General features: G+C 41.2%; 2 protein-coding genes across 3 annotated transcripts; both read right to left on the bottom strand.

The window, feature by feature from the left end:
* Positions 1 to 406: 406 nt before the first annotated feature.
* Positions 407 to 11,276, bottom strand: elmod1 (ELMO/CED-12 domain containing 1). 2 transcript variants are annotated; one of them, XM_069539986.1, is made up of 12 exons: positions 11,112 to 11,276; positions 10,663 to 10,728; positions 8,080 to 8,225; positions 7,792 to 7,820; positions 7,583 to 7,680; positions 6,993 to 7,122; positions 6,628 to 6,761; positions 6,127 to 6,195; positions 5,230 to 5,250; positions 4,777 to 4,827; positions 3,884 to 4,017; positions 407 to 3,570 (listed from the first exon to the last, which is right to left on the bottom strand). In XM_069539986.1, exons 2-12 carry the CDS (start codon positions 10,677 to 10,679, stop codon positions 3,395 to 3,397), a joined length of 1,005 nt encoding a protein of 334 aa, XP_069396087.1. In that variant the 5' UTR covers positions 10,680 to 10,728; positions 11,112 to 11,276; the 3' UTR covers positions 407 to 3,394. The 2 variants fall into 2 exon arrangements, with proteins under 2 accessions (XP_069396087.1, XP_069396088.1); XM_069539987.1 differs by lacking the exon at positions 5,230 to 5,250 and having other exon boundaries at positions 11,112 to 11,275.
* Positions 11,277 to 11,665: 389 nt separating this feature from the next.
* Positions 11,666 to 16,347, bottom strand: slc35f2 (solute carrier family 35 member F2). The gene is made up of 9 exons (XM_020097099.2): positions 16,190 to 16,347; positions 15,478 to 15,583; positions 15,117 to 15,289; positions 14,433 to 14,560; positions 14,125 to 14,284; positions 13,667 to 13,823; positions 13,229 to 13,281; positions 12,994 to 13,148; positions 11,666 to 12,454 (listed from the first exon to the last, which is right to left on the bottom strand). The coding sequence occupies exons 2-9, from the start codon at positions 15,564 to 15,566 to the stop codon at positions 12,260 to 12,262; spliced, it is 1,110 nt and encodes a 369-aa protein (XP_019952658.1). The 5' UTR covers positions 15,567 to 15,583; positions 16,190 to 16,347; the 3' UTR covers positions 11,666 to 12,259.
* Positions 16,348 to 17,309: the final 962 nt, after the last annotated feature.

Genomic DNA, 17,309 nt, shown 5'->3' on the forward strand with positions numbered 1-17,309 from the left:
CAGATTTAACTCTAAACAAAACAAGCAGGGCTGAAATTTGGAAATATATAATAATGTGAGTGGTTTTTGTGTGCATTCCATAATTTAAATAACTTTTTAAATATGTGTGTTTCGTTGAGATGATGATGTTGCGACAGATGTGACAGAGAAGACATCATGCGAGGATTCACTCCAGTTCTGGACCGCGTCACGAGAATCCGGATCGTTTTCGCACAGTTGTTTCATCAATTCAATTTCATCACGACTAGCGACACCTCTCATATTGCACACTGTCATTTGAGCCAACATTCCTGTCATCATATGATTTATTATATCGGCTTCAGACACTCATTTGAACAGTCTCTTACACTGACTGCTCTCTGACAGAAACTAATTTGATGCCTCAACTTTAAAAATGACAAAACAGTCAACGACCAGTTTTTTATTGTGTTCTCAAAAAGGACAACACAGACAAATGAAGCACACATTTACAATATCCAGGAGTATTTTAGGCTTCACTGAAGAACACTGAAAATCATCACCATGCAGTTCGCAGTCTTAAAGGCAGCTTTGAAGCAGAATATACAGCAGCATGTAGCTAACTTCATCTACAGCCTCATGAGACACGTCGGCCCTCAAACAACCAAATACCACAAATTGATAAATTCACTATATCACAAAGGAAACTGCTTCTTTTTTTTTTTTACAGTAGTGCACAGCTGACCATAGCAGAGCAAAACAAAATGCAAGCAGGAGATGAAACCAGCGACTGACATTCAGCGAAGTAATAAACAGCTGCGTTAATACTGACGAGAAGCGTTGACATTCACTTCAATGAGACAGAGATATTCCACACGATTTAAACACAATCAACAGTGCAGGCATGGCAGTAAAATAGAGAAAAGTATTAGGAGCTGTCGGCATCTCACACAAGATGCAGACGCTCGTGGACGACGAACACGGTGGTCACATGATGGTGAGAAGCAACACGGTGAAGTAGAAGAAGACGTGACACAGATTTAATTTTCTGTTCATCGTCCAGTGAAAATTAAAAGTGCGACTCGGAGCTGAGATAATAATCAAACTGATGCTGCGCGGACAATGAAGGGGAGAGGGAGCTCAGGTGACTAATAACACAAACGTCCCATCAATGTGAATGAGGGGTCATCTAAGTCTTCTCACACACACACACACAAAAAACTAATAAAGGCAGTGACAGTGACATTTGGTAAATCAGTGTAAAACAGTCCGTCCTCTTAGAGAACTTAGAGTGTGTAGATCTGGAAACGTTGAGTGGCTGGTCAACGCTTCCATCTTTAACCTTTTCAATTGTCACTGTCACCTCTCTTCTGTTTGAGTATTTATTACGTGAGTCCTTCTCCATAGCTTCACATTTCCTGTCTCGACGGTGGTTGAGGTTTTTTTAAACGCAGGAAAGCAAACGGTTTTTTTGTGGGTTTTTTTTGTGGTGGGATAAAAAGATGTCGTTCTAAAGGAGGGTGAGTGAGTCATCCGTGTTTTACAGGCTTTTTTAACTTTTGCAGAATTTTTATATTCACAGAAAAATCTTGATAACACACTAGAGGAAAGAAAAAGCATCATACGTTAACAAATCTGTGTCAAAGTCGGCAGAAAGGCTTCAAGCAAATGACGTCATAGTGGAAAAGCTCTAAAACCACTTTCATTCTCCGGCACACGATGACCTCGCTGATTCCCATCATCCCCCTCGGTCCCCGACATTTGACCTCGCTGACGAGGACAAATAGGTTTTCACTGTCACAAAGATTTCCCCTCAATCAGGCTAATGTTTCAGACTGAACGTTTTTATATTTCATCTCTGTTAAGTACCTCAGGCAGCAGCTTCTGTTCCGATCCATTATTATTCCAGCTCGGAGTAAATTATTGCTTTGGCTGATACAACGGTGGACACAGTGTCACATTCAATGAATGAATTAATAGAATCAAACAATCATGAGTGAGAGAAACATTCATAACAGAATAAATACATGGAGTCAAAAAAGGCAAAAGAATTTGTAAACCTGTGAAAATCAAATTCATAAAATAGTTTAGAATATTTTTTTCTGCGTAAATAAATGAGTCAAAATGTGAATAGAAAGAGAAGTATTGCTTCAAATTTAAAATCTGTAGCTCAACCAAGCACGTTATTTAAAAAACTTTATGAGCGTCACTTAACAGGTTTACAAAACTTAGATTAGAGCTCATGAGAAACAAACCGCTGCTGTGATTTTAAGTTCTCGACATTCGATGTTTGTTTGTGTTTTCTCTTTTCTTCGCTTTATTGAAGAGTGTGGTTTTTTTTAAGTTTGCGAGCAGAACTTTTAATTTAACGTTCAGATGCTTTCACTGGCCTCTGCTTGTGCTTCACTTGATTTCATTTGCTCTTCTCAATTTCATTCGTCATCACTTCACCTGACAAACTGTCGCTTGGGGAATTTTGAACGTCTTTTTGCATAAAACTAAATAAAACGTAGAGAAGAAATCCAAGAACATGTTTCACACGAAGATCTGAATCCAGAGCGCAAGAAATCTGTCTGAATTCTGTGTTCGAGCACAAGCAGAGCAAACCTGAGCACGAGCAGGTGCTGTTTCAGTGCGAGTGAATGCGTTACAAAATCTGAACATGGAATCAAGTAAAAGACCACAGTCTTGAATAAAAGGTTCAAGATGGGGGAAAAACCCATAAACTGTATTTTGGCAACAAGTAGGAGTCTTAGGTGTTGATGTCGTGTTGACATAATAAGAAACTACAGAACAATCTGAATTATTTCCCTCAAACAGTTGAGAGATGAACTGGCCCTGTGATGTTTGATTGAGTCAGCACCAGTTTCATTTCTCTAACTAACGCTTCATTATTTACATTATTCCTCAAAAGCTCTTCAGTTTAAAAACCAAACTTTTGTCACATTTAACTCTCCGTCTTAAAACCCGATGATCACTTAGGTAAAACATTTTTGGCTGGGAAAGTAAATTTGGTTTGTTGTTAAAATAAGCAAAAGGTTTTTTTTAACTTAGGTGTAAAGGCTGTGATACAATCGTCATGAATCATTAAAGCAACAGGTAACGATGAGTCTGTGACAGTGTGGTGCAGCCTCTTCATGCACAGCTACAATCGCTATGGTCATCTCTGATGCTGGTGGTCTGACGCTGCAGTGAGGGCGTAGAGGCAGTGTGTGTGTATGTGTGTGTGTGCGTGTGTGTGTGTGTGTGAGGTGTTGGCAGTGACGCGACATGACGTTAGCTGGGAGCAGACAAGGATGAGAGCCTCCCCACATGTGTCCAGTTTTCTGATTTCTGATTTTCACTTGGCAGACACAGAGGGGAGGCCTCTGTGGGGCTCAGTGAGGGCGGTGGTGGTGGTGGGTGGGGGTGGGGGTGTCAGTGTGTGTGTGTGTGTTTAGAGGTTGACCAGGTGGAGGTCGGAGGCGGTGAAGTGGGGGCACAGAGCCATGTCCGGGTTCTTCAACTGTCGCAGGATCCTCCGGTGGAACTTGGAGCGGACCCGGTTGAACTCCATGATGTCGCTGGGATCCTCCTCGATCCAGAAACGGTGAAACTCCTGCATCAGGTAACCTGGAGGGAGAAAGGTCCTTCATGTTTTCACTATTTGCAGCTTCACCTTACATTTCTGTCTTTGCACGTGTTGTGACTTGCATGAGTTTTCTTCATTTGCAGTGTGTTAAGCTCTCTGAGCCCCTGTAGAAACCCTCTATAGGGAAAATGTATTTAATGTGCACTTTGACTTTTTATGTTTAGCATCTCATGACCTCTACTCACACCTCTTTGTCTGCTTTGATCAATAACTGATAACAGGGACGGTTCCCTGTGCCTGGATCATGTCTCTATTAAACAATCTGTTCAGTATATCACAGTAAGTCCCACTCACAGAAGGTCTGCTGGAGGTGCGACAGACTGGGCATCTCTGGGGCCACGTTGTACAGGTGAGTCTTCAGAGCTCCACTCACCAGCAGAGAGTGAGCCAGGTCTGTGATGTTGATGCCCACGATGGCAAAAGAGTAACTGCAGGAACGTGAGGAAAATATAGTTTGTATGAAATGAAGTTAGATCACACGTGTGTATAATAACATGGGACAGAGAGCGCCGGACACTGTCGAGGAAAATAAATGGGTTGGTGAGTAATAAAGATAAAGATGAATGTATGTGTATAAACCCCAGATTCATTCATTCTTTATAAAATATAATTTATCTTTAATACTTAATAATATCTTTGATTCTATATTTAACATCCTTTTGTGTTCTTCAAGAACCAGAATCTAACAACTGTCACTTCATATAACAAACAGGGATATCTCTGTCTTCATGTTTACATTTACCTTTATGTCAAATGCTGCCAATAATGATCTATTCCTTTAATAATGATTATAAACTGTGTCACAAAGTTATTTTCGACTAATGGATTCCCTCGACCACCAACTTACAAAACACCAGAAAACTAAAACTATTACAAATTAATTCTAGATTTTTTTTAATACAAACTATACCGTAGCCCACTTGGTAGTTTTAGAGCAGACTCCACTGTTTCCTAATTCACCAGTGGAGTAAATGAGGAGAGCAGTTAACAGGTTTCTGCTCTGCTGGAGTATCCTCACTACGCTGTGTGAGTACAGGAGGATTTTAACTGAGTGTGTGATTTAAAAGTCAGTTCTTGTTTATCAGAGCTGATATAGGACACACACACACACACACACACACACACACACACACACACACACACACACACACACACACACACACACACACACACACACACACACTTACCCGATAGCTTTGTCAAGGTTCTTCTGTTCCCATTCAGGCTTGTTATTCTCACTGTGAAGGACACACACTCCAGTCATTGACAGTTTACATGTGAAACGACAGCGAGAGCACCACACTGTGGAGGAAAACTACAACTGCAGAGAAATCCGATGCAGAAAAATCACATTTAATGACCCTTCTTCTCTAAACTGATGCATTTCTTGTGGAAATAACATTGTGTTGATTGTGACTTTTAAGGAATTATCTCTCTCTCTATATATATATTATATATTTTACTAAATTCAGTGTTGTTAAAACCGCACACTGTAGCTTTGCTTGTTGTTTGAGGGCTATGACCAATAATAAAAAGTACAACCAACCAACAGCTTTAAAACATTCGTAAAAAAAACATCAAATGAAGAAGCGAGAGAAAAAGAATGGAGTGAAAAAGTGAATGAACGTGAAAGTGAGTACCTTGGCTTTCGGTTTGTGCTCCTACAGTGAATGTGACAGAGAGAAGAGGAGGAGGAGGAGGAGGAGGAGGAAGAGGAAGAGGAGGAGGAAGAGGAGGAGGAGGAGGAGGAGGCATGGGTAAAAAAAGTGGAGGTGAGGGAGAAAGAGACGAAGAATCTTAATTTGTGAAATGAGACAATGAAAAACCTCTCAGCAGCAGCAGCAGTTTATAAAAGATAAATGCAGTGAAAGAAAATCAAGCAGAATAAGGTGATTTATTTATAATATGATTTATATTTACTGTGATGACGTGCAGGTTAAAGTGATGCACTGAGTTTCTGGTAGAAACCAAAACATCTGTTATTATATCGCCTAATTAAATGAATATTGAGGTTTTGTTATCAAACTGTTTTCTATTCTGAAGTCCAACAGAAGAATGTTAGCATTATGAATATTAGCATAATGACTGACAGACTCAATGAGAGTGGAACTTATGTGCCGCAAAACCAAAACAATGACCTGAGCAAGGCTAAAGGCCATGTGAGGCCCTTCAAAGCTAATTCTTTAAGGGTTCGTCACGAAGTCAAAACTCTGGTGGAAACACTCACTGCTGTATGAACATGTTGCATGATATCAGCTGCAGGTTTCTCAACATCCTCTGTTTGGTTTTATACAGTTGTTTATGAGGTTCTTTTAACTTTTAACCGTTTTATTGAGGAATTTAGTTTGATGTTGTTTTATATCGTATGTGTTTAAATGTCCTGTATATTTGTTGATGAGTATATTGTTTTATACATCAACACATTATCTATTTAAACCGACCATGTAACGTGATTATAAGAATAACTAACTGGGGTTTCCCTTAAGAGTGTTTTGACCGTGTTTTGTTAAAAGAGGAGAGGGATGGTGTTGACGTACTTGTGCTTTGGTTGCAGGGAGTCGTTGAGCATCTGCAGAGCAGTGGCCTTGTCATGTTCTGCAAAATACCTGCAGAGACACCAGAGAGGTAATATATCTGAAGATCCCACTAAAGACGTAGAATACAAACGAATGCACACAGACCAGTTATTATACTTTCGTGTCTTTTTGCTGCTGTATTTACTTCATTTCAAAAAAGAAACAATATCTGAGTTTCCCATCAGAGGGCACCACTGTCTGACTGGGTTTTGGACCATGATCAATGTTTTACACAGAGAAGAGACCTTGTTCAGACCTGAGTTCAGGTTCGAACGCAACAAAGATGTTTTAAGAACACATTTGCAATCTGATCCCTCAGACCACATTCGGAGAAAGTGTTGGACTCATGCAGCCACATGAACTCAACTGATGTCCTCTGTTTCACAACCAAGAAAATATTTTCAAACCTCTCAGTGTTTCTCAAACATTTTTTTTCAGATGTGTAAGCTCATTGTTTCTCACAGCAGGTTATGGAGGCCCAGCAGACCCATTCCTCTGAAGTCCGTCTTGGGATCGCTGCCTTGGAATCCGATCTCACACCACTGTTTAGAGATACGGCCGGTGAGAGGTGTGTCAGGACGCAGCTCCTTCCACAGCTGCAACACACACACACACACAGTTTTTTAATAGTGACCCGAACATTGATGATGGAATGTTTTAGAACTAAGACGTGTTTTTTTAATCAAACAAAATCTGAAAGTCTGTTTTTTGCACTTTCATCGTGTCCGACCTGCATCTATCGCTCCCATCTGCTCATTCTGTACTAGTTTGATTTTCGGATGTGAGTCCTGTCACCAGATCATTTTTCCTTTTTTCGGTTGCTGTACCTTCATCAGCATGTCCTCGTGCTCAGAGTTTTCACAGTCGTACGGCTCCCTGCGCAGCTTCTCCACCTCCATCACCAGACTCCTGTAGCCCACGATCTGCAGCAGACTGGCCTGCAGAGAGATGCTCAGCCTGCAGGGACACACGGGCGCAGGGAGGGCTGTTTGCATGAGAGGATCTAGATCTGCTTATCAAATCAACTGATGTGTATGAGCACAATCTTTAACTCTGAACCACGTATTGCATTAGTTTGAGCAGGTCTTGCTCAAGGGTGCCTCAGCAGTCATGCAAAAGAAGCAAAACATGCTACATGTGTAGTTTGAGTTGGAGATCTCTGGTTGTCCAGTTTTTCACCAGGGTCTCCATCTCTTTTTGTTTCATTAACTTAGTCCTTTAATGAGTTTGGTTAAGTTAAATTGAATCCTTTATGTTATGGCCTCCTCTGAGCCTTTAGCTTATCTACTGATTTTTGTGGGGCCATAATAACCGTGTTCGTTGAAAGTCCTGTCGGTCCTAACCTCTAATTTGCCACATCACCTTAACACACGTGATGAGAGGCAACACAAATTTCATGTGTAATGTAGCGTCTCACTGTGGGTTGGTGTCAGGGTTGATCTTCTTCAAGGCCATGATGTTGTCAATGGTTTTCTCCACTTTATCAGGATGGACGCTGAGGGCCGACTGAAGCAGCTGCAGAGAACGAACCCAGAGACAAAAACAGAGGAAGGAGAAACAGGATTAAACGGACTGAAGCTAGAACAACTGTTTATATTGCACATGCTGTTTATCAGAGACTCTTACCCCATTCTTGGAGTATCTCAGGGACGACTCTGGAAGGAAAAGGTTGCAAAGTGTAAGAAAACTGCAAATCACATGAAAGCAACAACCTTTAGATGCTTATTTTGGTTCAAGGCAGAAATAAAAAACTATGGACCCACAAAAGAATAGCATATTAAAAATGAACCATAAATAATTCAATGCAAATATGCTCTAAAACACCGGACCCATCAGTGTAAAGCTGGTATGATGGTATCCTTGCATGGTTGGTTTACACATAAGCAGCAAATGTCAGGCAGTATCCGGGCGTACCAATCTTCAGGGTCCTGCGGGCTCCATGCTTGTTGTTGTAGCAGATTCGCTGCAGCTCACAGCGTCCCGTCAACTTCCTGGCGACAAACTTCAGGCCCCGCCAAAGCAGTTTACAGTAGAGGAACACAAAGAACTGGGTCAGCACTCTGAAGAGGAGAAGACGGGAGGGATCAGGCTGATTGAGAGAATAGCTGGAGGAAGAGGCTGCACAAAGAAAAGGAAGTCAGAAAACTGTGCTTCACTTCTCGTCTCCCTGGGGAGACTTGCCTCGGATCAAAGTGGGTTATTTTTACAGGTGACACCGAGCAGGAAAATGTAGAGTGTGTGTTCTGGGAAATGCAGAGTGACCCATTAAGAAACATGGAACCACACTGAACTCTGGGAAACAAGACGGGAAATGATTTTATGATCCTGTGTTAGAAAAGATAAAGGAAGGGTTATTTCCCTGGATGCTGTATAAATAAGTTTATTATCATCATTATTTATCATTTAATCTTGAAAGGCCAACATTCTCTGTCGTTGTTTGTTTTCCAGTGGAATGGAGTTTAAAACCTTTTCAGGCAGAATTAAATCCTTCTGTTGCAGAGGGATTAGTGCGAAACATCATCTTCCATGTCAACAAAAAGAAGAAGGGAACAGAACCACAGCTCCGGTGCTGAAGGATTAATTCCTCTCTTCTGCAGCCTGAGACGAGAGCAGCATGTTAAACAGCTCGTATAGACTCGCTGTCATTTTCTTAACCTTCAAGGAGCGAGGGGTGTGGCTGGGGGATTCAGTTCCAGGGTTAAAACACAGAAAATGTGACACTGAAGCTGCCCCCTGCTCATTTGTTTTGATTTAAAGGGAACCTGCATTGACTTTTACACATAAAGATCAGTTTACGGATGATGGGGAAATACTGATTTAATAAAAGCTCCTGACATCAGCAGGACAACACTGACCCTGGGTTCATCGCTCGTCACAGCACCCACAGCACCTTTACTCGTCATTTGAATATTTGAGTGTGTCTCCTCATCAATGTTTCTGACTTTAACGTGTACATTGAGTATTTTGCAGACTTTTGAATCCTCTGAGTTTTGCCTCTGGCGGTACATTCTGACTGTTTGGGAATGTGAGGAGCGCAGTTCACTGTGATCGGCCAGAGCCATTAAAGTGCAACACGAATCATTTGTACATCAGTGTGTTATTACCACATTCATTTTAGAACATTAGTATAATTACTGTAAACAAACACAGTCATCAGCAAAAACAATTTGGCAGCTTCAACCGGCTCCACTGTTCATTAGATGAAGCTGAGGATCAAAACAAAGTGAGTAAAACTGAAAAAAAAAAAACCCAGGGCAGGAAACAGAGGGATTTATGGGAAATGTGGTTAGAACCAGTACTTTGATGTCTAAAATGAACATACATGTTAAAAACGACAGACTGATGTAGAGGTTTGATTTTAATATACGACTGTTGGTTCATAAAGTACTAAATGGTTTAGGACCAGGTTGGTACGGGGGCTTCAGTGGATAGTACCACTGAGCCTAACAGCAAGAAGGTTTGAAACTGCCAGGCAGCCATGACCTTTCTGTTTGGAGTTGGCATGTTCTCCACGTACCTGTATAGGTCAAATAAATTGTAAAAGGTCCAGGGTGAACCCAGCCTCTTTCCCCAACGTCAGCTGGGGTTAGCTTCAGCCCCTCAGAGTAGAAGTGGTAAAGATCGTGGACCAGAGAAGTGCAATATAAATACAGACCATTTTAGCTCTATTCTACTTCTTACAGTGTTTCTCTTATGACATGAAAGTCTTTCTAAGCCTTTGGATTTTCTTGTCTGTAAAAGGTGCCTCGACTCTTGCAGCAGAACACCCAAGAATATTACAATATTGTAATTTTACGAATAAATACACAATCAACTTTGGATTAAAATTAAAACCTTGCAAATATATGATATATAACCAATAATAATGGTCATTAATTAACACTAGACTCTACTGCTAATCATAAGACTCATTACATTCTGCCTAAAAACTGTTTATATATGCAAATACACGTACGTTTATTTCAATATCATATACATAATGCACAAAAACATGCTTGTGCAATCTTATACTTTTTTGTCTTTTTTTTTGTTATGTCTTATTGCATTGCTGCATGATCTGGCTTTGCTAACTTTGCTCTGAGAGATAAAGTTTATTATTATTATTATTATTGATGTTGTTGTTGTTGTTGTATTGCATCTCATCCCTCAGGTTAACTAAAGGTCCAGTGTGTTAAAGATGCAGATAAACTGATCCAGCACAGAAATGCACAGACCTGAACTATAAATAGAAACAGCAGCGGAGGTTTTTACATGTGCTCCATGATGAAGAGGCCTCCTCCCACAGAGAAACCATATCAAACCCGTTCAGCAGCCACTTACACAGCATCGATTGAGGGCATCTTAAATGGGAGAAGTGGGAATTCACGTGTCCACCACAGTGTTTGGTGGAAACATGTCATCATCACAGCAGATCGATGATCAGACACAGAGAGGAGGTGCTGGAATTCACAGTGAATCGTCAATGAGGCTGAATCACAGCAACAATGGAGACCTTACCTGAGGAAATGCTTCATGTCTGCGGCTGTGAGTCCTCCGGGGCCCTCGCTGGACTGAGTCCGGATCCTGGAGACAGAGGAGCGGACAGATTCTGTGAATGAGGCCGAAGAGCCGCGCTGCGCCCGGGCCCGCGGCTCCGGAGCTGTCCGCGGTGCTGGACGATTAAAGCCGTGCGTAATCTGCTGCGCGTCGCTTCCCTCGCGTCTCCTCCGGTTTGTGTTCGATTCAACGAGACAGAAACAAGCCCGAGACACGATATTCAAGCTTTAGGGACGAATATTCCTCCTTCTAGAGACACACGATCCTGCGAAACCGGGCGATTGCTGCTCGATCGTCTCCCTGCACGCAACCACCACGCATAATTATCCGTAGCAACAAAAAACGACCCCTGCAAAAACAAAGTCATGCAGTAAAACCCATGCAGTCGTAAAACAAGTGTTTCTGCTCACCGGGTTAATTTTTTTAAATGGCACCAGGTGGAATGGACGGTGTGGCTGTGGCGGAGCTGCAGCGTTCAGTCCTCTTCACTCGGCTGCTACAGTCTCCTGCTTTTCCTCCATCATGATGACAAGTGTGTGACCGAGGCTGAGCAGGTCCCGTCTAAAAGCTGCAGCATGGCAATGCAGTGCACGGCACACAGGGTCGAAACCCCCATCGAGAGCATTATGGGTAATTTATTGATCGTTTAGTGGAAGAAATGATCAGAGAATTCTTTAAAACACAGTAACATAGAGTGGATTTTTAAGATTATGTCATATTAATAGGATGCAGATGCATTTAGAAGTTGAAGTCTCACAATCCTCAAAAACATAACTCCAAATCAAAGGCAAAGTTACACTGAGGAAAACACTTTAGTTAAATGTCTATTTTTCGTATTTTCCTTGTGTCCACATGCTTTGAAATAGACTGGGGACGTGTCCAGAGTGTATCCTGGACAAGTCATCAGTCCGTCACACGGCTTAAAGTTAACTCACACACCCCGAACCAATACAAGACTGATGGATGAGTTTTCATTCAATGCTTTATTCTAAAAAAAACAAACAAGCACATTAAATATAAAATGTAAAAATGGATTTAAGAGTAAAAATCAATGTATAAAAACGTTGGATGAGAGGAGAGGAAGGGTGTTCACGCTCAACCCGTCGCTTTTCAGTAATCCTGCGAGTCACAGTAGCACCTGATTCCGCCGATAGGTTTATCGGCCTTGAGTGGGGCTGGGTTTGCAACCCACCAGATAAAATATCAAATATATTAATTTAAAAAAGGTAACAAATAACCAATCAGTTTAAATACCATTAACAAGACAAAATGTTTTGTGTTTAACACGTCCACTAAAAGTGCAAACATAAGATCTTTAAAAAAAAAAAGACAAATTCAAAATGTGTCAATAACTGCCGTGGAAAATATGAAATGTCTGAAGTACAAGAAAACGTGCACTTCTGTAATAATATGAACGTTCGAGCTGATGTTTATCCACACGCCCACTGTACAATGGTATAAAAATAACCTTTTCACTCTGACACATACTCAGCGTTGCAGTCTAGCTATGTTTGTCTTCCAAAATAAAAGCCTTCGTTCTGTCGTCAGTCAGTTTCTGTCATAGCGCAGCGACGGCGGTGATCGTCTCGTTCCTCTCAGAGTCTCTGTCGGCTGCCAGCAGCTGGTCTGAGGAGCTCTCAGCGGGCCGATCAGCGGGGTCGTCCTCAGGTAAAGCCGTGTACGTGGGAACAGCGTTGAACATGATAAAACCCACAGTGATGACGACGAACGAGATGATGTACAGGAGTGAAAACTGTGGATGAGACAGCAGATAATGTTTGAACTTTCAGTTTCTGAGTGAGGCTCCTCATTTCCTGCAGATGCCTCATTAACTTTCATAAAATAAAACAGAGCAAAGTTAGAGAGGTTTTAGTGGAGCTATGTTTAGGTGTCATCTCCAAATTGGCAATTTGGCACAAACTGTGCCATTTGAGATTCTTCAAAATCATTTATTTTAAGTGTATTCCATTTAATTTTGGAGCAGCTCTGGATTATTGGGCCGTGGAATTTTTCTTCCACTTCCTTTAACTTGTAGAGATAGAGCGTTAACCTTTGCAGTGGTTATGCCAACTGCTCTTTTTTTTTTATCCGACCCTGTCCAAACTTTTATGGATTTTTCTTTGGTCATGTTCCACAGTTCCGGGGGATAACAAGTCTATTCAATGTGACAAGTTGCACAACAATAAAAAAGGTTTTAAGCAGTTTTCACAACAATAAAAAAAACGTTCTGAAGCTCATAAACATGAATAAATATCTGACAGCAACACAGCAATGCTTTTTAATGGCACTCACCTTGTAGTGGAAGAGAAAGAGGCCACAGAAGAGGCTGAAGAGGTCGGCGGTGAGCAGAGACAGGTTGACAGCGGTAGCACTGGTCATCTTCACCACCACAGGCATGAAGCTGTACAGGGCGTACATACACAGGGCGTAGACTGCAAACAGCATGGCTGCAGATCACAAGGAACGGAGTTAGACAGTTGACAGAAAAGTCCAGTAATCATCAACTATCAAATCACAGCTCACTTACAGATACGAAGGTCCCACTTTATTGCTGCTACTGCAGGAATTTCCAGTGTAACTCTGAAAGGTCAAGCAACATAAAGTTAAGACACTGAGGGAAATGTTATGTTTTTCTGTATGACAGTTTTCATTTCATTTATGTAAATGAATATCAGGTTTTGGAGCCAGTCCGAGAAAACCAAACGTGAGAGAGTCTTTGTAGACGCAATAATTAGATTTGTATGAAGTGCAACCAAAACAAAAGACACTGAAATGTGAATTGGTACAGAATCAACGACACAGTGTAAAAACACAACATGATAAATCGCCAACACTTTTAAGATGCACACAAGAACTCAGAACAGACAATGTGTAAATACATCTTTTTTGCACAAGGTCACAATCACGTTGAGTCGCTGATCATAAAATTAAATAGAAAGTTCACCGGATCGTATCAATAACTTACAGCTGTATGCCGCTGATGAGGGTCCCAAACAGACCCATCATGCCCAGGAACTCGATGCGGCTCAAGTTCTTCACCGTGTGCTCTTGACACACGTTGGATACAGCATAGAGGACGGCACTGATGAGAACCAGACCATCACCCAGCACCACGTCACTGGCTGCAGGGATACAAGGGGAAGATAAAAATGGTTATTATTTTTCTCTATGGAACACTTGATGGAAGATTTGGAACGTGGAGAGGACATTTTGTTCCATAACAACCTGGGCTTTTAAAGATAAGATGACTTCTTGTTTTGTCGTGTTGTATTTGTGACCGACCTCCACAGATGTTGTGGCTATTTAGTGAAGATAATAACACAATTTTCTGGTTTAAATCACCAGACACTGCAGAACAAGTCACTGCTACACACCCGCATCACATTAATTTAACAAATATAAGTGATGACAAAATGTTCTTACTGGATCCTTGGTCTCTTCCGGCCTGAATGTCGGCCCCCACCATGGCCCCCACCCCCAACAAACACACCGTCACAGCCACAAAGTGGACCAGCCTGTAGCGAGTCTTCAGGAGGAACCAGGAGAGCAGCATCAGCACCGGGATCACAAAGCAGTCGAGCAGCTGAAACACACAAAGACAACAAGGAAACTTTTAAAATAAACAGAGTTTGGTTCAGTACACCAGGGTTAATGGGTAATATCCACTGTTCATGACCATGATTTAATAAACAAGTCAAGACAAAGTGATGAGAGGGACAGTTTCCTCCTACCTGGATACTCGTCAGGGTGGTGTACTGGTACGCCTTCACAACTGCATAGTTTGCCTCCACATCTGCCAGACCCATCACCAAATACTTCCACCACTTGGTTTTTAAAATGTGTACAATGTTTCTTTCACCTGCAGAAATGAGAAAGAGTAGGAAAGAGAATGAAGGCGAAACATTTTCATCACAAAGTTTTCCACACATTCATGTCTTATTAAGTGAGAAAAGCTTAAATTGTAGAGCTGTGCCTGGTGAATAGAAGAGAAATACTTCAAATACTTCACGATGACCAGCACTGGTGTTCTCTTAATCCCCTTTATAATTGAATAATTGTGTCATGTGATCTGATTTTCTAAAAAAATATTCAGCTACACAGAGGAGCTGGTGTCGTTGTGTGGTTTAAACTGGGATCATCCTTAATTTTCATGGATTTAAAAAGGGTTTTTTATTCCTATTTCAAATACAACATCAGAATGAATATGAAATGTTCTAATGTATGTTCTGTTGAATTGTGGAATAGGCCAGAAGAAATTAACTTTGCCAAATTAAAGCTCAAACTTTAATAGAATAAATGTGGAACCAGTCCTACACTGATCTTGTAGAGATATTTCTAATATTGTTGTGACTCAGGATGATTTAAATTGTAATTTAAGCTGAAACTTGTGATGAATTATTGATTGTGTATCTGACCTTTGCGTGTGACAAGGATGGTGGTGTAGACGAGCAGCAGCAGGGCGTAGTTGAGGAAACTCTGCAGCATGGGCGTCTCCACCCCGGCGTCGGCCAGGTACTGACAGCTCACTGCTGTCCCACAGATCAGCAGAGACAAGACCTGGCCCATGAGTACGGTCTTCAGGAGATGCCTGGAGATTCGAGGGGTGTTGAGTTTATATTTAAAAACTATAACATCAGGCATTCATGTAATAAAAAAATAAAAAAAGTATGTTTTGTGTCACAGTAGAATAAAAAGATTGCTGACCGGGAATAAGAGAATGTGTTCTCGCAGAACTTTCTCTGATAAACTCTTACAACATCACTCAGCTGTGCTCACCATGTGAAGACATCCCTCAAGTTGTAACTGTACAGACCACAGGCGACCCTCCATTTCCCACACAGCCTCTCCTCCTCACGTCCTTCCATGTCTCGGAGACCTAAACCTGCAGAGACAGAAAGACAGGAAGACATGAAAGAGTCTTTTTTCACTTCCTGTCTTCATCAGACTACTCAAGCAGAACAGACACCAAATCTCCACAGGAATGTCATGTGACTCTTTAATCTCCATCATTAAAACTCTATTTATAAGGGAGCCCTGTAAAATGATAATAACACATTCACATAATAACATCTTTATTCTTTGTAGAATGAAATTGATAGGTGAAAAAATGATTGAAACGCAGTGGATTTATTCTGAGGTGAATTCGGCCCTGGCTGCAGCAGGTTGGTTTAACGCTGGATTTGTTTCCATTGCAACTTTAGCGCGTCCAGAACAAACAGGAGAGCGCTTTTTGGATCGTTTAACCATCTGTTTAACATTTATAATCAAAATGTCATACGCCGAATTTAAACTTAGCTGTAACTGACTTGAATCCCGCGTTAAATTAAGTTGCAACCATCACGAATGACCGGCAATAACCACAGGAATTTAAATCTTTCACTTTTTCCAACGGAGTTTGGATTCGCGTGTTCTACAAATGGCTAAAAATAAACGTAAAATGCGCAGAAGCTCCGTCGGGAAAAATGAAAACTTGTGTGTGTGTACGAACCTTTGCTCCTTCAGTCATGGCAGATGTGGCTGAATCTCTCCAGATGTGTCTATTTATCACGTGAAGTCATTGATCCTCCACGCGCCGCTGCCGCCCTCACCGAACCAACCTGACTTCCTGCTGCTTAGCCCCGCCCCCTGCGCTGTGATTGGTTGAGGAGCGGCTCCGTTGACGTGCATTCAAACTTGATCCTTCGAAACGAAAGGTCACTGATTCCCTGATCAGAATAAACATCCTGTTAGGAAGAATAATGAGGAGCCAGGATCTTATATTGCACGTTTTATTATTTTATTATTACTTTTAACAATGTCTAGTTTTGACTATCTCTTATTATTACTGCACCACAGGAAATCTCCCCATTGGGGGAGGAAGAAAGGATCATTTTATCTTTTCTTAGTGTGTGTGTGTGTGTGTGTGTGTGTGTGTGTGTGTAATATGAGACCACATGCACTTCACAAATGTGAGAAATTAGGTTTTTCACCTCATTTCTGTGTAATTTATAACGCATATATGTGCTGTTTACATTGAGCAACATTTATATTATGAATATATTATAATCATATCTATCTATAATTATATATTTTTTTAATATGTCCATGTATTTATAGTGTCTTTATTCCCTTCCTGCCCTAACGTGGCACATTTCCCCATTTATTTTCTTTACTTATTTTATCTTATCTCTATCTCTATTACTATTACAGCAGATGTTGCAGTCCAAAACAAAACGTCAGGAAGAGCACAGGCAAACTAACAAACAGAACAATCTATAATACCAAACTAACTTCCCTACATCCGAAAGAAACGCTCGTTACAGTAATGAGGGGGTGCAACGCCCTCTAGAGGATGATACAGCTTAATACACCAACCCAGAGAGAAGCTGATCAACCAGGGATCCAAACTTCTGCTGCCAGAGCCTCCTGAAAACACCCTGTCTGAGAATGAACAGCAGGTGGATTCAGTTGCATCTTAATCTGCTTTTTGTTGTTTGATACTTGTCATTTATTGAAGTTTCTGAAGCTAAAATGCCCTATAACCCAGGCACTGACCCAGGTTGGATGAATTTTGAAATTTAAGAAAATTAGGAATGACCCATCTGAAATAACAGACATCAGGTTTCTTG

The sequence above is a fragment of the Paralichthys olivaceus genome, chromosome 15 (genome assembly GCF_024713975.1).
Source record: "Paralichthys olivaceus isolate ysfri-2021 chromosome 15, ASM2471397v2, whole genome shotgun sequence".
Classification (NCBI taxonomy): domain Eukaryota; kingdom Metazoa; phylum Chordata; class Actinopteri; order Pleuronectiformes; family Paralichthyidae; genus Paralichthys; species Paralichthys olivaceus.